At 35.9% G+C, this 24898-nt stretch overlaps 1 protein-coding gene across 1 annotated transcript; it reads right to left on the reverse strand.

Moving 5' to 3' along the window:
- Nucleotides 1–220: 220 nt before the first annotated feature.
- LOC140147277 (aldo-keto reductase family 1 member A1-like) lies at nt 221–24616 on the reverse strand. The gene is made up of 7 exons (XM_072169056.1): nt 24428–24616; nt 19832–19999; nt 19026–19142; nt 15850–15927; nt 1309–1429; nt 1017–1119; nt 221–374 (listed from the first exon to the last, which is right to left on the reverse strand). The coding sequence occupies exons 1-7, from the start codon at nt 24509–24511 to the stop codon at nt 221–223; spliced, it is 825 nt and encodes a 274-aa protein (XP_072025157.1). The 5' UTR covers nt 24512–24616.
- Between the last annotated feature and the right edge of the window lie 282 nt (nt 24617–24898).

Consider the following 24898-nt stretch of genomic DNA (forward strand, 5'->3'; position numbering starts at 1 on the left):
CGCACATCCTCTATTATTGCCCAATTATTGCCCGGGATGATTGCACACTGTAAAAGAGCTATTGTTATAATGTTTGATGAAATCGTGTTTAACTATTTGCTTAAGAAAGGCACAATACAGATAAAGCAGACAGATTTACTACATGTGGTACATGTATATACATATAGGGAATGTGTTCGGGTATTACCTACTTATAATAGGGGGGTATCCAAAAACGAATTCACACCCCTTTCAAATGTCGAGCCAAAGTGCAGGCCCTATGGCCACGTTGAAGATTGAACCTGATTAGAATTTGAGCGGGACTCTTTCCTTTGCTTTCTGCTATTGCTTTGACAACTGGATCCTCCATTAACACTGGGTCATCTTTCGTTCGTCTGAAAGAAGAAAATCAGTCGTATGTAAGGTATAATAAAGAGCCGGGACTGTATGACAAAATTTGCAATTCAGTAAATATCTTATTACCTTTTTATGAATACTCTTTCCCAATCAAGGATCACTCTCTGCAGCAGGGGCGTAGCCAGCTTTCTTGGTCAGGGGGGGGGGGGGCAAAATAAAATTTTTGGGGCACAGACGAAAAAAATTGCAGTTGCATCATACAATACATAGAGACTGTATGTCTTCGAAAAAAAATGGTATTTTACACTATTTTCGCCCATTATCCGGCTAAAAAAAAAGGGCTTTATTGTTACAATGTGCACGCGTAGCGCGGACAAATTTTGTATTTTACACTATTTCCTTTGCCCTCCTGATTTTCTCTTTTTTTTTTTTGTCAGAGGGCACTTTTTCTTTCATTTTTTTGTCAGGGAGTGCCCCCACTCCAGGGCCGTAGCAAGGTTGAAAAATGTGGGGCGGCCATCACAAATGTGGGGCGGCCAAATTACAAATATATGCCCAAATTGAAATAAAGATATAAAGAAAAACATAACAAATTTCTCAAAAAGTGGGGCGGCCATGGCATCCCCGGCCGCCCCGCTTGCTACGGCCCTGCCCCACTCATTGTAGCACAAGTCACTTACCCTGGTCTATCAGGTGAGCCTAGAGGACTATATGCAGTGACGATAATTCCTTTTTTCTTACAGAAATCCACCAATTCATGTTGAGGGAGGTATGGGTGGGCTTCTACCTAAACAAATATAATACACCATATGCATCGTGTATTACATTATTGCAATCATAAAGAAATATTACAGATAATTTTTGTTCTACATCGATGGATTTAAACAATATTACCACGCGCAAGTTAACTGCCTCGTGTTTCTGCAATGAAATCAACCGTTACATATTATGACCACATAAAACATTGACAACCTACCTGCAAGTTAGATACGGGCACTCTGTTGATGCTCAAGATGCGTTTCATAAAGTCGATAGGAAAATTGGCTAAACCAATTGCCTTGCACAAACCTTTACTAACGAGGGTTTCCATTGCCTGTTAGGAAATAAAATGATTATAATTAAAATAGACATTGATATCATGTATCTTTACTTGCGCATTTCAAACTTTTAGCTTAAAGAGTTGCTTTCACTACTTTTCAGTAGTCATTAACACGATATAATTAAAATTATTATTATATCAAATGAGCTATGAAATAGCTAGATGATAGTTGATATAACAACCATGGTTCAGTTCAATATTTTTTGGAAAAGTGGAAAAGAAAAAGCAATTTCGTTTTTTAAAATCATATTGGATACCGGCTGGGCCAACATCCACTACTCAAAATAGATATGTCAATCCTCTATGACACGATAGAGGATAGTAAAAATATAATTTTCTCTCGTTTATTTTCTAAATAATCAATAGTACTCAATTAAATTAAATCATTACATCGTTTAGGCAAGCCATTGATTGTTGAAAGATGTACGCGCAACAATTCATTCGGTCTAGCATAGTCATGTCTATTATGTTGAATCTGATGGTGACTCTCCTGATTCCAAAAAGGCAAACATCCTAGGAAAACTAAAAACATCATTAAATGGCTTTGGTGTGTGCTAATATTAAAGTGAAACATATAGAACTAGGTTGAAGTCGTATTAATTACGTATAAAACATGCCCCACGATATTTGATTGCTGACTCGTGCCCTATGATAATGTTAACCCGATTCCGGAGTTCCTTACAGGCTTATTTTCATTCCATATCAGAATAGTATAGAAATTGAGTTACAAGCGACGGTAATCCAGTAATTCTATAATAGTTAAAATGTATTTTATTTTTTAAAAGTAACTGCAACTTTGTATGAAGCTTCACAAAATGAGTAAGCCTTAGCAACAAATTCAACGGTAGTTACGTGTTTAATTCTTTAATTATATCTAATTAATAAATATTAGCATCCTTCTCCAATGTTTAAGCAAATCCGCTATAGAGTCAAAAGTATATTTCATTAATTCAGTTTGTATTTGCTACTTAACGACGTATACAACACAATAATATAATGATGGCTGTCAAGCATACTATCGAAATTAACCACAAAACATAATGTTGACTTTCTAAATTAATCGTTTAATGTTTGTTATAATCTACAACCATGGCCAAAATGTGTTGGGACACTTATGGAAAACGTACACTATAGTATGACCTTATTTCCGTTATTATTAACGTGATAAAGGGGAGGTTTCTTTGGTGTCAAGCCTAAACACTTTCCTAACACCCCAACCCTCCCCCTTCCCCACAAATCAATGTTGGGTGCCACAAGGCTCGTGTGACCAAAAAAGTCGAATTCAACATTGATCGGGGGAGTGGGGGGCTTATTTACATTACCCTATCAAACCGTCCCAACACTTATGGCCAGCATTGTCTCTAAGGTACAAAAAATCTAATTTTAAAATGTGTGTTTTGGCCCATATCTCCTCAACCATAGCTTGGATTTTCATCAAATTTTACATGAAAACGGAGAAACTATTTATCTTTTCACTTATATAAAAATTATTGCATTTTCCTCATGTGATTTAGGGATACGGTCACGTTTTATACGCAATATCATGTATTTTACAGTGCGTTCTGAACATTATTAGCCTATGCCAACTACGTATTTTGCGTAAAATGACGTTTTATTTTGAAAGAGTAGTGATTTAATCACCAGAAATACATGATATTTGTTGACAGGAATTGATTGAAGTCTTTTAAAAGAGTGATTTTGGGAAAAAAATACTTAAAATTAAAAAAAAGCTAATTTTTAGAAGAAAAAAAACAAAACTTTAATCATTTTCATCGTTTGCATCAAAAACGTATGTGGTATTTGCAACGAGTATATCGTGTAAATATAATCATAGTCGGCAGGAGTAGGCTTAAATTACATTTTATGACTGAAATTTATTAAAGCGCTTTCAAAGAAACTTATAGTAAGTATAGAAAGTAAAATATAGGTAGACATACAGAAAAAAAAGAAGGACGGACATTGGCAAAATTAATAGAACGACGAATATAATATGATGAAGGATATTGTAAAATAATAACAAAAAAGAAAAGAAAAAGAAATCTAAATAAATTCAGGGGCTCGAACCCGTGTCCACTGCGCCTGTGGCAGATGCCGTATCCATTGCGCCACAGAGCTGTGTAACTTCAACAGGCTTAAAATATAATATAATGCTATTCAACATGCATGTATATAAATATACGCTACACGATATACAGTCCAAAAAATACATTTTTACGGCATTTGTTTCATTAACTGAATATTTATCATATAGCAGGTGTTGGCTGACATTGTGCTCCACATATATTCAGTTTTTGTCCGGGATAAATGACTACGGGACAAAATCGGACGGTATACACGTCTTTAAAGAGTAAAGAATTTTAATATAATATTACTTTCTTTTTCTTTTTACAAACGTGTATATCGTTCGTTTTTGTCCCAAAATTATTTTACCCCGGCCCAAAACTGAAATATATGTGGAGCACAAATGTCAGCCAACACCTGCTATATGATAAATATTCAGTTAATGAAACAAATGCCGTAAAAGTGTGATTTGTTTGACTGTTTATCGTCCGTAGAGCGTATATTTATATACATGCATCTTGAATAGCATTATATTACAGTTTAAGCCTGTTAAAGTAATACAGCTCTGTGGTGCAATGGATACGGCATCTGCCACAGGCACAGTGGACACGGGTTCGAGCTCCTGAATTTATTTATATATCTTTTTCTTTTCTTTTTTATTATTATTTTACAATATCCTTCATCATATCATATTCGTCGTTCTATTAATTTTTGCCAATGTCCGTCCTTCTTTTTTTCTGTATTTTGTTGCTTCATTTGTGGTAGACTGCGGTAAATTGGGAAAACAAGTGTGCATGGGTTCGATTCCTTTATTTGTTTTTTTGATCACGAGATGTTGTGATAACTTTTATTTTCTTCTATAGCTGTAATGTAACATTTTAATTGGTGGAAACAATAATTTTCCATTTTAAAACCCAAGTTTTTGACAGTTAAAGTGACGAATAGTGAACTTAGACAGGGCCAAAATATCGTTTTAAGACATTTTAAGTGACCAGTCCCTAAATTTCAAATGTAGCCATCCAAAATTTTTTGGTAAAGCCACATGATAAGATCTCTAACTGCTCCAAATTTGGAGACAATATCATATTTACTTTTTGAGTTATAAGCAAAAACTGAAATTAGATGATTTTTTTCAACTTTTCAAATACAACCATGGCCAAAATGTGTTGGGACACTTATGGAAAACGTACACTATAGTATGACCTTATTTCCGTTATTATTAACGTGATAAAGGGAGGTTTCTTTGGTGTCAAGCCTAAACACTTTCCTAACACCCCAACCCTCCCCATTCCCCACAAATCAATGTTGGGTGCCACAAGGCTCGTGTGACCAAAAAAGTCGAATTCAACATTGATCGGGGGAGTGGGGGGCTTATTTACATTACCCTATCAAACCGTCCCAACACTTATGGCCAGCATTGTAGGTAGTTAAAGCAACATTTTGTGTCACTCTATTATTGAATTCAGTTTGTGCTACTCGCAATCTAGGGTAAACCTTTAACTGAGACCAGTATGGGGATAGTCGGCATGATGACATAACATAGAGAGTATAGGGCTTTTAGAAGTTTGGTATTATTACTGATACATTTTTATGAGTTCAGATTTATGAGTTCAATTGAAAAATTGTAATTTGTAATTGTTCTGGTTGTCTTAAGAAAAGCCACTTTTTCAATAAATTTAATTAAATTCTGTTTATTTGGTGTGTTATAAATTAGAAATTTATCTTGTGGATATTCATGAATAACTTATTCCACCGGCAATCATAATTGTATGGTAAGCCATCCTAAACTTGACCATAGACACTATCGATGACGTGACGATGTATGGACATAGTCATTTAATTACTTTTGGTTGACCTAATCACAATAATAATCTTATGTCTCCATGTTTCTCCTGGAAAAAGATTATTTACAAAGGTTAAATGTATTAATTGTATATTGCGTATAATGTAAAGTAATCCTTTCTGGTTACACAAAGATATGCACTCAGAGAGTCAGCTGTTAAGTGTCTATTTCAATTTCCTATAATTTTCTTCTTCTTCTTCGGCCGCCGTCACTACTGACGATTGGCTACCACCTGGCTGCATCGCCTTATGCCCTTCTTCCAAGCTGTTCTGTTCTGAGCTAGAAGCTTGGCTTGCAATAGGTTCATTCCTGTCCATTCTTTGATGTTGATAAACCATTGTTTCTTCTGTCGTCCTCGCTTCCCTTTCCCTTAAACTTTTCCTCCCATAATCTGGAGTGTCAATGCACTGCCATTCCTCCAAGGATGTGACCAAAGTGGGTTAACTTTGTTGTCACCAACTCTCCAAGCAGCTGTCTCTTCACACCAAGTTCTTCAAGGATGCTCCTTTTTTCCTTCCAACTGATGTTTAGCATTCTTATCCAGATCTCACACCTATGGCCATACTAAACTCAGCTGTATTTTCACCATTCCACCTGATCATTAATAGCAGAAACACAGGATGTACTGAGAAGCCAATTTCTTTCATTACAATAAACAGTTTAACGTGGCTGACTGAATCAAACGCCTTTGAATAATCGATGAAAATGACGAAGACTTCATCACATACTCCAAATATCTTCTCCATCAGTATCTGAAGACATATGTCTCTGGTTCTTCGGCCTTTCCTGTAAGCAGCTCTTGGTCCGGTTTTGCTTTGAGGCGATAATGATCATCGAGAGAATGTTGCTGGTATGGCTGATGAGTGCGATGGTCCTTTAGTTGAAACATTGCTTGCGGGATCCCCAAACTTGAATTACATCTTCTGACCGTACACAACTTACTTATATACTTAGTTCTCTGGGTTGATAGGATAAACACAGTTTAATCTTTACCCAGAACAGCACATTAACGTAAAAAAAACCAGTGCATTTTTTTAGCTGGAACCGAACCGGCGACCGTTGTATCTCCATGATTACTAGCACGACGCTCTGCCAATTGAGCCACAGGGGTACACTGGTGAAGATATTAATCTATAGGTATTAGGTTCGAATGGTGTTCGTCGCATTCCTAGCGGAAGGCATCAGAACTGCATATTTTAAGAAATATATGAAATACTAAAAAATTGTACATTCATTTTAAAAGTTCACCCCAGAGCCCCACTTTGTGTGACCTTTTCAGTCTCATATATGAAGATATTGAAGAGGCTTTCATTGATGTGTATTGATAACAACCAAGCTTGCAAACCGACAATAGGACTGGGTTATACATGTTTATGCGCTACCATATTTGAAATGACAATCATAATTGACCCCAAAGTCAAAGAAAAATGCAATAAAATTCAAACATCCTCGAGGTCAGAGCGGTTAGTAAAATAAAACGACTAGATTAATTGAGTTAACGTCAACACACAGTGTTCCAGGCACAATGGAGATCGGGCAGTGTTGGCAATAACTCAACTCTATTTGCAGGCACATTACATCTACTACTCATGTCACTAAAATAAAATATATCACAGTCTATATGATTTTACCCTTATTGTTTATAAGTTATTGCAGTCACGTCACTAGACTTTTGAAATCGATTGATTTCTAAGATATCTATTATCCATGCAAATATTTAGAGCTGTCACGTGTCTCTTCCAATTTCCTTATTTTAGAAAACATTAACAAAAATCATGTTTTCAAAATGAAATGTATTATTTAATGGCTTTGATATTAGTATGTGTAGTAATACCAAGAATAAACTATTGACTATGAATAGAAATATAACTTAGATAATCTCTATCTCCCATGTGCACTAATTGATATCAACTGTATGAATAATGCCCACTTCCCTAATTCTGGAGCTCCTAGAGAAAAGTCAACATACATTGCCATGAAAATTGTTTGTTTGTTTTGTGTTCCAATTATTTATCTACTATAATCATAACTAAAATATGTCATAATCTACATATTACTACCCGTCCATAGTAATAGTCAAATATTCCACTAGCTGTATTCCACCACCAATCTTGACTAAATAACATAGGCGTAGATCCCGGGGGGGATGGGGGGGGATATATCCCCCCCAATATTTTGCCAGGGGGGATGCTCCATACAATCATCCCCCCAATGTTGACGCCTGAATATAGGTTTCTGACCAAATTTATCTCATATTTGCCCATTTTAGCCCCAAAAGTGCAAATTTTCGCGCGCTTCGCGCGCATTTAGTCCACTTTTGCACCATATTTCATCAGTTTAGCTTCAAAAAAGCAAAATTTTTCGTGCGCTTCGCGCGCATTTGTAACATCAACTTATTCTGTCGCCAAAAGGTGCTGGATTCAATATTTCTTCAAGAATATTTTTCAACACCATCCCCCCCAATGTCAAAAAGAAATCTACGCCACTGCTAAATAAATGTGCGAACAAAGCATCCAAAGTCCTATGCAGATACATCCTTGTTTCATTCACATGCGCATAATAATATCCACTTGAAATTACCAACCTTAAATGTAAAGTAGAAAGTCTGCTGGTCATTTTAAGTGGAATGCAAGAAGCAGGCGTGTTTTTAAAAGCATACAAAAACTCTAAACAGAACAAAACAAAAGAAAACCCGGATGGAGAACAATCATTTTGATACAACCTAGCTGTATGATGCCGGGGGGGGGGGGGGCACTCAACGTAATTTTTTAATCTATATGTGGCTAAAGGTGATAAGGCATACATTAATCACTGAAATTATGAGTGAATTTAGTGGAAGCACCTGGATCTGACACCCCTAAGAAGATCATTACTCGTTCACCGTAGTGCAAGGTCTTCGTCGCTGTTTCTGAGTTCCAGGTATAGTCTTGATGACAGATCATTTGCCAAATGAAAGTACAATCATAGGCATATATAATACAATTTTGATAGCAAAATTGAGCCAGGTCATCAAATGTGAAGAAGGTTGATGGTAGGAATGTGGCTATTCTCGGATTGTGTCTTGTACGCTATTTTTAGTTTGTCAAGCTGCCATTCACGACAGAGGGGTCAGTTAATTAAATTAACCATATTGTGGTTCAGACATGGCCTCCAGTTAGTGAAACCTATTTTAGAATTTTAAGTCCTACCTTCATAATATCAGGTTTGCTGGTGATCAATGCTGATGAGCCTTCACTGAAGAGTGGCTCAAGGAGCTATCGGAAGACTTCCATTTTGTTGACATAGAAGGTTTCAAGAAAAATTACGGCGGGTACATTAAGGTATGTAGTGACCATGCTCAAGCGAGAGATAGAAAGAATTTGGCTAGTACTCTTTCAAGTACCTAGTTCTACGAACTTATTGACCGCCCCTCGTAAAGTCTGAATCTATACCGACTATAGCTACACTCTGATAAGATATGAATTTGAATGTGATTGTGGTGTATAGCAAGGAGGTATCGCATGCATATTCCAGTAAGCAGTGAATAATATATGCTGAGACATCAACACTATAATATTCTAGTTCACGATTTCACTGAAATATTTCAAGCACAGTACCTATTACATTTTTGTTCAATAATGTTAGCTAATGTTTACTACGAGTACAGTGTGTTTCCCTCCAAAAATAAGTGAGCATGACAGTGTAAGTGACCTCCATCACATAATTTAATGACTGAGTATACTCCCGCGATACCGTACCATCTGAGACGTAACAACACTGTTTACATGTGATGTTAATCCGGGCCTGTGCTGTACTCCAGATGACAGAATACCGTCGGTCCCATGGCAAATACCACGGTCTACTATCTATGTTGGGTCACATCTTACCTTCCACGTACATGACGTATCTACATAGTCAATATCCTCGAAGATTAATTTACCATCATCTCCTACCGGCCAAAACACATCTCCACTCTGTACAATGAAAGATGTACACGCCACATACCAAATGCCCTGTTTCAAAGTTGTTGGAAAAGGAATAATGATTATGTTAACTTATGTTCTTAAAATTAATGCGCAAACTGACAAGCAAATATAAAGGTGCAATTCAATAATTCATATTGGTGCAAGAATCGTGTTTAAAATGCATGCCATGAGATCAGTCTCTAATCAGCAGCATGATTAATATGTAATATATTAAGACTAGGAAACTATTAGTTTTCGCCAGCTAAGAGCTGGCTATCTAATTCGGAGATCGTCTTTGTTTGCTAAAGAGATTACGGGGTACTAGTATTGGTTTGAATTACTTTGCGGAACCTTTTATGGTGAAAATATATGTAAGACCTGTTATTCGATTTGTAAGAAAAAGAAAGTATGTTTTGCCGTTTCAACGAATGAAAACGAGTGAGAATTTCAAAAGTTATGGTTTGAAGGAAATATGACATTAAAAGTTATATGCCAGGCCTATAATAGTTTCCACAGCATATCAACTAAAGAAAATTATAGTATCCTTGTTATCAGGCGTTCTTAGATTTACATTTGCAGACCTCCTGGAGATCAGCACAGCATGAGATGTGAGTGTATTGATAACATGATTAAAACCTTTATGGACATAAAAGTCAAAGTAAAAATATCCTATATCCTGTATCGTTTTATGGATAAAATGACTCAAAATGTCATTTATGAAATAATTGATATCTTAAACATCAGTTTTGTCTTTTCAACAGGAAAAATTCGATGCAATTTCAGGACCTATTTTTGATATGGGTATAATTTATATACCTGTAGGCCTATTGAACAATATCATCAGTCTTTATACATTTTATAATGTGCTATATTAAGTATAAATTGCGAATTAATATAAAATTAATGTGCATGTATAAGGCAAGTAGGATGGCCGTTTTTAGCCAATTAACTAAAAACTGCAGTGTATTTCTTTATATTAATAATGAGCTAAGGGTAGCCTAAAAGGCAAAAACGACAAAAAGACAATTTGGAGTAATTAATTAAAGAGTTGACAGGAAGTTATAGGAGTTAATGTTTGGTTTGCTGTTTCTGTGTGCATGTTCTCATCATATTGATGGTTTGGTGGACTGTCATGAAACATGATGGATCATAAAAAAGAGTGATCCTAAAAATGCCACCACCCAAACTAATTACAAGGCCTCTTCTGCATTGAAGCTGGCTTTCCCTTTTAAAGGGAATTTTTTATTAAAGCGATGGACTATTATTCGTGATTTAAATTTGAAATGAGTACTAGTAAACTCTTATTATTGATTATGTCAAAATCACTTGTTCGGAATCTGAGATGTTTCTTGTTGTATGTTTTATTTGGAGCGTATATTTATATACATGCATCTTGAATAGCATTATATTACAGTTTAAGCCTGTTAAAGTAATACAGCTCTGTGGTGCAATGGATACGGCATCTGCCACAGGCACAGTGGACACGGGTTCGAGCTCCTGAATTTATTTATATATCTTTTTCTTTTCTTTTTTGTTATTATTTTACAATATCCTTCATCATATCATATTCGTCGTTCTATTAATTTTTGCCAATGTCCGTCCTTCTTTTTTTTTCTGTATTTTGTTGCTTCATTTGTGGTAGACTGCGGTAAATTGGGAAAACAAGTGTGCATGGGTTCGATTCCTTTATTTGTTTTTTGATCACGAGATGTTGTGATAACTTTTATTTTCTTCTATAGCTGTAATGTAACATTTTAATTGGTGGAAACAATAATTTTCCATTTTAAAACCCAAGTTTTTGACAGTTAAAGTGACGAATAGTGAACTTAGACAGGGCCAAAATATCGTTTTAAGACATTTTAAGTGACCAGTCCCTAAATTTCAAATGTAGCCATCCAAAATTTTTTTGGTAAAGCCACATGATAAGATCTCTAACTGCTCCAAATTTGGTGTCAATATCATATTTACTTTTTGAGTTATAAGCAAAAAACTGAAATTAGATGATTTTTTTTCAACTTTTCAAATACAACCATGGCCAAAATGTGTTGGGACACTTATGGAAAACGTACACTATAGTATGACCTTATTTCCGTTATTATTAACGTGATAAAGGGGAGGTTTCTTTGGTGTCAAGCCTAAACACTTTCCTAACACCCCAACCCTCCCCCTTCCCCACAAATCAATGTTGGGTGCCACAAGGCTCGTGTGACCAAAAAAGTCGAATTCAACATTGATTGGGGGAGTGGGGGGGCTTATTTACATTACCCTATCAAACCGTCCCAACACTTATGGCCAGCATTGTAGGTAGTTAAAGCAACATTTTGTGTCACTCTATTATTGAATTCAGTTTGTGCTACTCGCAATCTAGGGTAAACCTTTAACTGAGACCAGTATGGGGATAGTCGGCATGATGACATAACATAGAGAGTATAGGGCTTTTAGAAGTTTGGTATTATTACTGATACATTTTTATGAGTTCAGATTTATGAGTTCAATTGAAAAATTGTAATTTGTAATTGTTCTGGTTGTCTTAAGAAAAGCCACTTTTTCAATAAATTTAATTAAATTCTGTTTATTTGGTGTGTTATAAATTAGAAATTTATCTTGTGGATATTCATGAATAACTTATTCCACCGGCAATCATAATTGTATGGTAAGCCATCCTAAACTTGACCATAGACACTATCGATGACGTGACGATGTATGGACATAGTCATTTAATTACTTTTGGTTGACCTAATCACAATAATAATCTTATGTCTCCATGTTTCTCCTGGAAAAATTATTTACAAAGGTTAAATGTATTAATTGTATATTGCGTATAATGTAAAGTAATCCTTTCTGGTTACACAAAGATATGCACTCAGAGAGTCAGCTGTTAAGTGTCTATTTCAATTTCCTATAATTTTCTTCTTCTTCTTCGGCCGCCGTCACTACTGACGATTGGCTACCACCTGGCTGCATCGCCTTATGCCCTTCTTCCAAGCTGTTCTGTTCTGAGCTAGAAGCTTGGCTTGCAATAGGTTCATTCCTGTCCATTCTTTGATGTTGATAAACCATTGTTTCTTCTGTCGTCCTCGCTTCCCTTTCCCTTAAACTTTTCCTCCCATAATCTGGAGTGTCAATGCACTGCCATTCCTCCAAGGATGTGACCAAAGTGGGTTAACTTTGTTGTCACCAACTCTCCAAGCAGCTGTCTCTTCACACCAAGTTCTTCAAGGATGCTCCTTTTTTTTTCCAACTGATGTTTAGCATTCTTATCCAGATCTCACACCTATGGCCATACTAAACTCAGCTGTATTTTCACCATTCCACCTGATCATTAATAGCAGAAACACAGGATGTACTGAGAAGCCAATTTCTTTCATTACAATAAACAGTTTAACGTGGCTGACTGAATCAAACGCCTTTGAATAATCGATGAAAATGACGAAGACTTCATCACATACTCCAAATATCTTCTCCATCAGTATCTGAAGACATATGTCTCTGGTTCTTCGGCCTTTCCTGTAAGCAGCTCTTGGTCCGGTTTTGCTTTGAGGCGATAATGATCATCGAGAGAATGTTGCTGGTATGGCTGATGAGTGCGATGGTCCTTTAGTTGAAACATTGCTTGCGGGATCCCCAAACTTGAATTACATCTTCTGACCGTACACAACTTACTTATATACTTAGTTCTCTGGGTTGATAGGATAAACACAGTTTAATCTTTACCCAGAACAGCACATTAACGTAAAAAAAACCAGTGCATCTAGCTGGAATCGAACCGGCGACCGTTGTATTCCATGATTACTAGCACGACGCTCTGCCAATTGAGCCACAGGGGTACACTGGTGAAGATATTAATCTATAGGTATTAGGTTCGAATGGTGTTCGTCGCATTCCTAGCGGAAGGCATCAGAACTGCATATTTTTAAGAAATATATGAAATACTAAAAAAATTGTACATTCATTTTTAAAAGTTCACCCCAGAGCCCCACTTTGTGTGACCTTTTCAGTCTCATATATGAAGATATTGAAGAGGCTTTCATTGATGTGTATTGATAACAACCAAGCTTGCAAACCGACAATAGGACTGGGTTATACATGTTTATGCGCTACCATATTTGAAATGACAATCATAATTGACCCCAAAGTCAAAGAAAAATGCAATAAAATTCAAACATCCTCGAGGTCAGAGCGGTTAGTAAAATAAAACGACTAGATTAATTGAGTTAACGTCAACACACAGTGTTCCAGGCACAATGGAGATCGGGCAGTGTTGGCAATAACTCAACTCTATTTGCAGGCACATTACATCTACTACTCATGTCACTAAAATAAAATATATCACAGTCTATATGATTTTACCCTTATTGTTTATAAGTTATTGCAGTCACGTCACTAGACTTTTGAAATCGATTGATTTCTAAGATATCTATTATCCATGCAAATATTTAGAGCTGTCACGTGTCTCTTCCAATTTCCTTATTTTAGAAAACATTAACAAAAATCATGTTTTCAAAATGAAATGTATTATTTAATGGCTTTGATATTAGTATGTGTAGTAATACCAAGAATAAACTATTGACTATGAATAGAAATATAACTTAGATAATCTCTATCTCCCATGTGCACTAATTGATATCAACTGTATGAATAATGCCCACTTCCCTAATTCTGGAGCTCCTAGAGAAAAGTCAACATACATTGCCATGAAAATTGTTTGTTTGTTTTGTGTTCCAATTATTTATCTACTATAATCATAACTAAAATATGTCATAATCTACATATTACTACCCGTCCATAGTAATAGTCAAATATTCCACTAGCTGTATTCCACCACCAATCTTGACTAAATAACATAGGCGTAGATCCTGGGGGATGGGGGATATATCCCCCAATATTTTGCCAGGGGATGCTCCATACAATCATCCCCCAATGTTGACGCCTGAATATAGGTTTCTGACCAAATTTATCTCATATTTGCCCATTTTAGCCCCAAAAGTGCAAATTTTCGCGCGCTTCGCGCGCATTTAGTCCACTTTTGCACCATATTTCATCAGTTTAGCTTCAAAAAGCAAAATTTTTCAGTGCGCTTCGCGCGCATTTGTAACATCAACTTATTCTGTCGCCAAAAGGTGCTGGATTCAATATTTCTTCAAGAATATTTTTCAACACCATCCCCCCCAATGTCAAAAAGAAATCTACGCCACTGCTAAATAAATGTGCGAACAAAGCATCCAAAGTCCTATGCAGATACATCCTTGTTTCATTCACATGCGCATAATAATATCCACTTGAAATTACCAACCTTAAATGTAAAGTAGAAAGTCTGCTGGTCATTTTAAGTGGAATGCAAGAAGCAGGCGTGTTTTTAAAAGCATACAAAAAACTCTAAACAGAACAAAACAAAAGAAAACCCGGATGGAGAACAATCATTTTGATACAACCTAGCTGTATGATGCCGGGGGGCACTCAACGTAAATTTTTAATCTATATGTGGCTAAAGGTGATAAGGCATACATTAATCACTGAAATTATGAGTGAATTTAGTGGAAGCACCTGGATCTGACACCCCTAAGAAGATCATTACTCGTTCACCGTAGTGCAAGGTCTTCGTCGCTGTTTCTGAGTTCCAGGTATAGTCTTGATGACAGATCATTTGCCAAATGAAAGTACAATCATAGGCATATATAATACAATTTTGATAGCAAAATTGAGCCAGGTCATCATGTGAAGAAGGTTGATGGTAGGAATGTGGCTATTCTCGGATTGTGTCTTGTACGCTATTTTTAGTTTGTCAAGCTGCCATTCACGACAGAGGGGTCAGTTAATTAAATTAACCATATTGTGGTTCAGACATGGCCTCCAGTTAGTGAAACCTATTTTAGAATTTTAAGTCCTACCTTCATAATATCAGGTTTGCTGGTGATCAATGCTGATGAGCCTTCACTGAAGAGTGGCTCAAGGAGCTATCGGAAGACTTCCATTTTGTTGACATAGAAGGTTTCAAGAAAAATTACGGCGGGTACATTAAGGTATGTAGTGACCATGCTCAAGCGAGAGATAGAAAGAATTTGGCTAGTACTCTTTCAAGTACCTAGTTCTACGAACTTATTGACCGCCCCTCGTAAAGTCTGAATCTATACCGACTATAGCTACACTCTGATAAGATATGAATTTGAATGTGATTGTGGTGTATAGCAAGGAGGTATCGCATGCATATTCCAGTAAGCAGTGAATAATATATGCTGAGACATCAACACTATAATATTCTAGTTCACGATTTCACTGAAATATTTCAAGTACAGTACCTATTACATTTTTGTTCAATAATGTTAGCTAATGTTTACTACGAGTACAGTGTGTTTCCCTCCAAAAATAAGTGAGCATGACAGTGTAAGTGACCTCCATCACATAATTTAATGACTGAGTATACTCCCGCGATACCGTACCATCTGAGACGTAACAACACTGTTTACATGTGATGTTAATCCGGGCCTGTGCTGTACTCCAGATGACAGAATACCGTCGGTCCCATGGCAAATACCACGGTCTACTATCTATGTTGGGTCACATCTTACCTTCCACGTATCTACATAGTCAATATCCTCGAAGATTAATTTACCATCATCTCCTACCGGCCAAAACACATCTCCACTCTGTACAATGAAAGATGTACACGTAATTTACTAAATGCCTTGTTTCAAAGTTGTTGGAAAAGGAATAATGATTATGTTAACTTATGTTCTTAAAAATTAATGCGCAAACTGACAAGCAAATATAAAGGTGCAATTCAATAATTCATATTGGTGCAAGAATCGTGTTTAAAATGCATGCCATGAGATCAGTCTCTAATCAGCAGCATGATTAATATGTAATATATTAAGACTAGGAAACTATTAGTTTTCGCCAGCTAAGAGCTGGCTATCTAATTCGGAGATCGTCTTTGTTTGCTAAAGAGATTACGGGGTACTAGTATTGGTTTGAATTACTTTGCGGAACCTTTTATGGTGAAAATATATGTAAGACCTGTTATTCGATTTGTAAGAAAAAGAAAGTATGTTTTGCCGTTTCAACGAATGAAAACGAGTGAGAATTTCAAAAGTTATGGTTTGAAGGAAATATGACATTAAAAGTTATATGCCAGGCCTATAATAGTTTCCACAGCATATCAACTAAAGAAAATTATAGTATCCTTGTTATCAGGCGTTCTTAGATTTACATTTGCAGACCTCCTGGAGATCAGCACAGCATGAGATGTGAGTGTATTGATAACATGATTAAAACCTTTATGGACATAAAAGTCAAAGTAAAAATATCCTATATCCTGTATCGTTTTATGGATAAAAATGACTCAAAATGTCATTTATGAAATAATTGATATCTTAAACATCAGTTTTGTCTTTTCAACAGGAAAAATTCGATGCAATTTCAGGACCTATTTTTGATATGGGTATAATTTATATACCTGTAGGCCTATTGAACAATATCATCAGTCTTTATACATTTTATAATGTGCTATATTAAGTATAAATTGCGAATTAATATAAAATTAATGTGCATGTATAAGGCAAGTAGGATGGCCGTTTTAGCCAATTAATTAACTAAAAACTGCAGTGTATTTCTTTATATTAATAATGAGCTAAGGGTAGCCTAAAAGGCAAAAACGACAAAAAGACAATTTGGAGTAATTAATTAAAGAGTTGACAGGAAGTTATAGGAGTTAATGTTTGGTTTGCTGTTTCTGTGTGCATGTTCTCATCATATTGATGGTTTGGTGGACTGTCATGAAACATGATGGATCATAAAAAAGAGTGATCCTAAAAATGCCACCACCCAAACTAATTACAAGGCCTCTTCTGCATTGAAGCTGGCTTTCCCTTTTAAAGGGAATTTTTTATTAAAGCGATGGACTATTATTCGTGATTTAAATTTGAAATGAGTACTAGTAAACTCTTATTATTGATTATGTCAAAATCACTTGTTCGGAATCTGAGATGTTTCTTGTTGTATGTTTTTCTTTTACAACAATTGATACTCGTATTTAATTGTTTCTTGTATATTCTGTTCTCATTCTGTTCTTATTTGGTTTAATATTGACATATTAATATTATTGTTATCCCTTACGAAAATGCAAGCAATGAAAAATGTGTGCGACAGCATGCAGCACACGTGCGGCAGTGTGCAGCACACGTGCAGATGTGTGCAGCATGCAAGCAAGGCATGCTGGTTGCGTGTTCATGTGTGCGAACCAGCTGTGTGCATGCAGGCACCGCACACAAATATCCACCGCGCACACAATTTGCTTGCAGAACCTGCGTGCAGACTACCAATCTGTACGCAAATTATGTGCAGACTACACTTGTGTGCGGACTGTAGGACTGCATGCAAATTGCACGCATCTTGCATGCAGCACGTATATTGCTGCACGCATGCAGGATTTCCAGATCACAAAGTTAGAATGCTGCACGCATACAGGGTTTCCAGAAGCAGTAAAGGTAAAATGCTGCATGCATGCAGGATTTTCAATGACTAATTCACCTTTACACAACTGACATCAAGTCACAATTTGGCAATGATCTAGAAGTGAAAATATTTAAATGTTTATAATGAATATAAATAAGTTAGCCTTCGGACCAAAATTTTCTAAGTATTTAACCTTCAGACCAAGATTTTTTGGCACACCAAGAGGGGAGGGGGGGGGGGCAAACAATTTTGGCAGGCCAACAGGGGAGGGGGCAAGCATTTTTTTCAAGCAAATTCTTGTTTCGATAGTTGGCATTTCAACTTTGGGCCAATGTTGGATTGCCATTCCTGTTTTGATAGTTGGCATTGAAACACTGGGTCAATGTTGGAATGCCATTCCTGTTTCAATAGTTGGCATTGCAACATTAGGCCGATGTTGGAATGTCATTCCTGTTTCGAAGTTGATATTGCAACATTGGACCAATGTTGGAATTCAATTCCTGTTTCAATAGTAGGCATTGCATCATTGGCCCAATGTTGGAATGTCATTTCTTTTCGATAGTTGGCATTGCAATATTGGGCCAATGTTGGTATGCCATTCATGAATCAACAGTTAATTGGCACTGCAAAAAATCAAAACAAAATTCAATATTTTTATAGTGAATGTTATCAATATTCACAGTAAATTTGATCAATATTCATAAAATGATGCACTTTGGCCGGTTTAGTCATCAAAATATTGCTTATATTAACTTAAAACACTTAATCAAATCTGTATACCCCAATAGCTCAAATGGTAAAGCATCAGACTCCCATGCAGAAGGTCCCAGGTTCAAAATCAGGTAGGTTAAGTTAGATAAGCGACTTGTATAAAATTAAGCTAGGCAATTTTGGTTCATTGTGAAATGGATAGCCAGGTTATGTAAGACTAATTGTAAGGGTAGTATACACTGTTAACCATTATTTTTGATTTTTTTTTTTCATGATTTTGTCTCGCATGCGGTGCGGCACGCGTGCTGCTTGCATGCTGCATGCGTTCAAAAACTGCGTGCCATTTTCGTAAGGGATACCGTTCTCAATTATTAGCTTTCAGCCACAATAATATATGCAAATTATTTACTAACATTGCAACTGTTAATGTGAAATCTTATAACGAAACACAATTCAATTTATGTATTATTAACATGAAGCTCTAAACTCGCATATTTAAAATCATACAGGGAGACACACTGAGGATTAAATTTATTTTCAAGGCCTTTACAGATGATTAATTGAATTCTTAGTAAATTACCTTGAACGCGAATGGCCAATGCAGTTGGTAGAGATCAAAATATTCCAGCTGCATCACGTCAAGAGCACTACGGCACGCTTTCTCAACATCATCTGGATGGTGATGTATGTTCCATAGCTTATAAAGATATAAATACACCGTCACAGCAGTCAAAATATATGCATAGTAAATAATAGTCTTATGTTGATTTGGCAGTAGTAGTGTAACATTTTTAGTAAGATTGTACTGAATGATGCAGCTACAAGCATTGTTTCAGGTTAACATCAATGCCTGTAGCAGGATTATTTTTATTTATATATTCCCCGATATATTAATACTGTAACGAGAATCTATGCAAAAACCCGAGGCAAAGGCAATAGAAGGTGATTGTTGAGTAATATTGTTGTACTCTGATAAAAAACATGGTCTATGTACTGGGATAATTGCAACTAAATCTAACTCGTGAATCTAAGCCATCATTATTTTGCTGACTATGATATGCATTTGTAGAAAAAGATTACTTAACATTTTTGGTGGGATTATTTTCCTCCAAAAAGCGTTTCCCTTTAACTCAAATTGAATATTTTGAAAATGTTTATTGAAAATGGACTCTGTATAGAAACGTTTGATAAAGCGCTATAAGTTGTTTTCGGGACATGACCATTTTTTGTTCAGTTTTATCTCCGTCTATATATTGTATACATAAATTTGTGAAAGTAACCCGTACTGCACAAACTTTAGATTTATTACGTCGTGACTAACCGACTGCCAGCAAAAGTGTGAGATACAATATAACAAAATTAAAAATAATAATAATAAACTCATACCTTGCTTGTGTAGAAAATATCTTCACGTGTGATTGTCCCGTCATTGATTTTAGTTCGAATAGCATCGCCAACCTCGTGTTCATTTTGATATGCAAAAGCCCCATCGATGTGCCGATAACCTGCGTCAATGGCCGCCATTACTGCATTTTTGACTTGGCCAGGTTTTGACTGAATTAAAATGAAGCAAGTTAGATTTAATATATAGATATTGATTACAAGTTGCTCAGAAGTTAAAAACCAAAAAAAAAAAAAAACCCAAAAACCAAACATAAACAATATTTGGTACAATATATAATATTAACGTTCGTTGGCATGGAAATGCATATTCCTGTTAGGAAGAAAAATTTATTTTTAGATTACGGTAACACTGTAACTGACACAAACATGAAATGTAAAAACATACAAAAGATTGCAAGCAATATTGCAAGTCATCTTCTAACGTCAAAATCTACCTGTCCATTTTTATTGAAATTTTATGCCTGGAAGATTATAATTTTAACTTTAGTTATCTTAATTTTAACTTAGTTTAAAGCTTGTATTTTCATTATTTTTAGTTTTAAAGGTTTTTTAACTTAGTTTTAAATTAACTTCATTTAAATTAGTGTCATTGGTGTTAAATTACCAACTGGCATATCTAGGTTTGGAATCCATTTAGCTATTTTTGGTATTTTTGAAGAAGAACATACACGTACTTTGATCACAAAGGTCTTAGCTGCTCTTTACTTTGCATAGAGCGGTGATATTTGTTTAGTATTCCTTTTTTGTCATTCAACAACTTCAGATTCAACTATATCAGTATATCTAAGAGGTGTTTCATTATGTTCAGTGGTATTTGCGCCCTGTTTCAAACCTTTGTGGTTGGTTTACTAGTCTCAGGCCAAACTGTATTTATTCTGCCGATGTCCTCTTTTTACCTGAACACACAAAGAAGTGCCCATATACTCGAACATGCGTGTACAGGGTGTCTCAATAAAAATAGGCCATGTGGATTATATAGGGGACGTAACTTAAAATGTCGGCAATAAAATAAAAACCTTTTTGGTAGTTTCAAGAACTTTGACGTTTTGTCTTTAAGATGGTGTACAAACCATCAAAATCCGTTCAGACGTCACTGAGATAATTGGGATTGTACAAATAGACCTATTTCTGGACCGTTCCAATGGGGCAATACACATAATGAAGTACACTCTCAGTCTTGCTGGGTACGAGTTGAAAACATCAACCAACCAATCAATCAATCTCTCAAAGAATGTTTTCTCCTTTCTCTTTGGGTTACAAATAATGAAAATATACCTTCTAAAAATATAGTTCATTTATTTATCAAGCAACAACAGGGCCATGGGATCAGTTAAGTTTCATAATGTTCACATGCGTGACCAGGAAAAAGGTCTTTTTTCAGAGAATGAATCGCGAGAATTGCGACTCGCTAGTTGATGCGTTTACAAAGCTTTACATACAGCCTGTCTCAAAAAAAATTGTGCAAGTGAAAAGCGCCCTCTTTGGCGATTAGAAAATACCGTAGTGACATGATGCTTACATCAACGTCAAGGGCACAGTCTTAGCTCTCAAATACCGTTTGTTCTGTTCAATTTGCTCTTTTAATCTCGAGATATGTTTAGTTAAGAACGAAAGGGTAAAATCACAATTGTGCCACTTTTACTAGGGAATATGACTGTACATGTAAATCAATGATAGCTGATGTTGATGTTTTTAATGCACTTCCCCCTTCGGGGCTCGTGCATTAGACGTATCAACACCAGCACGCGTGCATTATTTTGTCTAATTTCATTAATTTGTCGAATTTCATGAACATGTCAAAGTTCATTAACCTATAAGTGTGTAATATTTGTTTGTCTTTGTTCATGTCTTGAATGACAAAAAGAACAGTATTTACGATTGACATTCACATGTATTTAATTTTACAGCAGAATGTGAAATATTTATTTATCGTTTAATTTGTCGTAAGTGGAAAAAGAAAATCATTATACCTTTATCATGATAAAACATTAAAAACAATTGTATTGTTGTGTAGCCTAATTGATGCATTCTTTTGATTTCACGAAGGAACTCTTGATAAACTTGATGCTATCATTGATTTACATGTAATAATAATAATAATAATAATAATAAGACATTTATTAAGAGCGCACTATTGCACACGAAGCGGCCTCTAGGCGCCGAAATACATAATACAGCATTTATAAAAACTTATCAATATACAAAATATGAATTTAACTTAAAAATTAAATAGATAAAAATAAAAACTGCATAAAAAGGCAGGCCAGCTGTACAGTACAAAACAATATGGGCAAAAACAGTAAAAACACAACCATCTCCATCCAAAGGATGGAAACGCCTGTGTAAGAAGCATGAGAGACCCACCGATATAGCACAAGTACCAATCCGTGGGCCTCACATGCTCCTCAAACATAACCAATGCAATTAAACAAAAATACACGCAAAGAAAACACTATTCTCATAAATAAGTAACAACATCTGCTTCCTTTGTAAAAGTGGCACAATTGTGATTTTACCCTTTCGTTGTTAAGTAAGCATATCTCGAGATTAAAACAAGCAAATTGAACAGACTAAACGGCATTTGAGAGCTAAGACTATGCCCTTGACGTTGATGTAAGCATTATGTCACAATGGTATTTTCTAATTGCCACAGAGGGCGCTTTTCACTTGCACAATTTTTTTTGAGACAGGCTGTAGTAGTCGTTTATTGACCCGCTATTTCGCAAAGCGTGTTTCCTCAACTGGTTTGCAAAACTGGTTTGAAAATCACTAGTCGCGCATCAACTAGCGTTTTTTGGGCCACAAAACGCCATTAGTGAGGTTCATTCTTGGGAAAGAACTCTTTTCTGGAAATGCATACTATGGAACCTAAATGACCGCTTGGCCCTATTGTTGCTTGAGAAATGTTTGAACAATATTTTTAGAAGATATATTTTCACATAATTATTGTTAACCCAAACAGAAAGGTGTGAGAAACATTCTTTGAGAGATTAATTATTGATTGGTTAATTTTTAAACTCGTATTCAGCAACAACTTCATTTCTTTTTGTCCATTATAAACTACAACGCAGCACATTAGTGTTTAATGTGTATTGTCCCATTGAAACGGTCCAAAAATTGGTCTATTTGTAAAAACCCAATTATCTCATTGACGCGTGAACGGATATTGATGTTTTGTGCACCATTTTAAAGAAGAAACGTCCTGGTTTATGATCTTTTAAAAAGTTATAATTTTACTGCCGACATTTCAAGTTAAGTCCCCCAATCCACAGGGCCTATTTTTATTGAGACACCCTGTATATGTACACAAAGAAGCGCAAATCTAGATCAAGTGTGTTTGTAATACAGTGATACAGTGGCAGTGCCACGGGGGAGAGGGGAGCATCATGAGGGGAATGCCCAGTAAGAACTTTTGCACCCATGTCCCCATTAGAACAAAACAAACAAAGAAAAATCAGTATGAAAATTTCCACTTTTTGCGCAAAATTGGGTGATTTTGTCCTCCCCAAATTCACTTTGAAGTAAGCCCCCACCACCTATAAAAATGTTGGGTTCGCCACTGATTATATAAATCAAGAATCATGCATTGGGGATAAAGTGTTTCAATACGTTCACAATAATTTAGTCCACAGCTTGCGCCATGTATTCCACAGCTTGCGCAGATCATTTATTGTAGCGCGATTTATCTTCATGCATTTCAAGCAACACTCACTGAACAAGAAGAATGAGAATAAGAAGGGAATGCTACGTATTATGAATTATTTTATACAATGAGCATATTCTATAGCGCTAGCTAGCGTTTCGTGTTGTATACTTCATGTGCAAATTACAAAAAGAAAACCCAACAACAATTGCAAGTCACAATGCTATACTGAGTATGAAGGGTAAATTACCCGGGGGGGGGGGTAATATATTGGGATGTGATTGAAAGTACTGTGATGTGATCATATGACATTATAATCATGAGAGCACGTAGCTACTGCGTTACAATAAATGTTTTAGGTTCATGTTTTACTTTAAGTCTGTTGTGGGGTTGTGCAATAATTATGTGTAAGGGGTAAATTCTCAAAATGGGCAGCCAAATACCGCGTACCGCCCCTCTTTTGAAACGCCACCAAACATCATTGCCCGCCCTTTACACATGCCAGATTTTAGGAACCCAAATTTAACAGTAAGTATACTATATAAGTAAGTGGCTGAAACATAAAATTACATGTAAATAATTGAACATTGAAAAAGCACGGAACAATTATGATTATTCTAAACAGACTAGACCAGCTGCTGATAACCTGATAATTATTCTAATATCAAGTGATGCGATCACAGTGTGCATGAAATTTTGCATATTTTAAAGTATTTCTACTGTTTTTCCTTTTTAATTATTGTAATATCGCGGGAAAAGCATTTGCCAAAAATTGTTTGCCAATGGCCTGCTTGTTCCTACTCTGAGGCTTGCCAAAATATGTTTGTTTCTTGTAATTTACTCCTGGAGTACACATAATTATTGCACCACCACTTACAGTAATATGAAAATTCATTTCTCTCGGTCCCCTCTGAACATAGTGAGCTATCACTTGCCTTCTTAGTCCTAGTCCCTAGTCCTAGCATAGGCATTTTCTGGCCAGTTGGAAGTTCAATACATGGTCCACCGGTACAAGCCATCCTGAAGCTAGTTGAAAAACTCTTGAAATTACGTCCAATATACGTCGTTGGTTTTGTAGAACCTAAAAGCTAGTGCCAAGCTGCCAGCCACATGTGGATAACATATGTCAGGTTTATGTACGCTCGTATGTTGCAACGATTGAACAATGTATCTACGCTATGTAATGCAAACTTAATTAGTACAGCTGCTAAACAGAAGTAATGTGCACTTTGTGTTAAAATCACAAAATGTTGCATAAATCGTACACTACATGTATGAGCTCTCGTTTCATGTAACATATTGTAGCGACCTGAAGAAGAAACAATGTTTTTGAACTTTCCATTGTTTAGAACAATAGAAACCGGCTCCAACCTGACGGAACCGGTCGTCAACCGCTGGTTGAGTTT

Source organism: Amphiura filiformis, chromosome 3 (genome assembly GCF_039555335.1).
Source record: "Amphiura filiformis chromosome 3, Afil_fr2py, whole genome shotgun sequence".
Taxonomy (NCBI): domain Eukaryota; kingdom Metazoa; phylum Echinodermata; class Ophiuroidea; order Amphilepidida; family Amphiuridae; genus Amphiura; species Amphiura filiformis.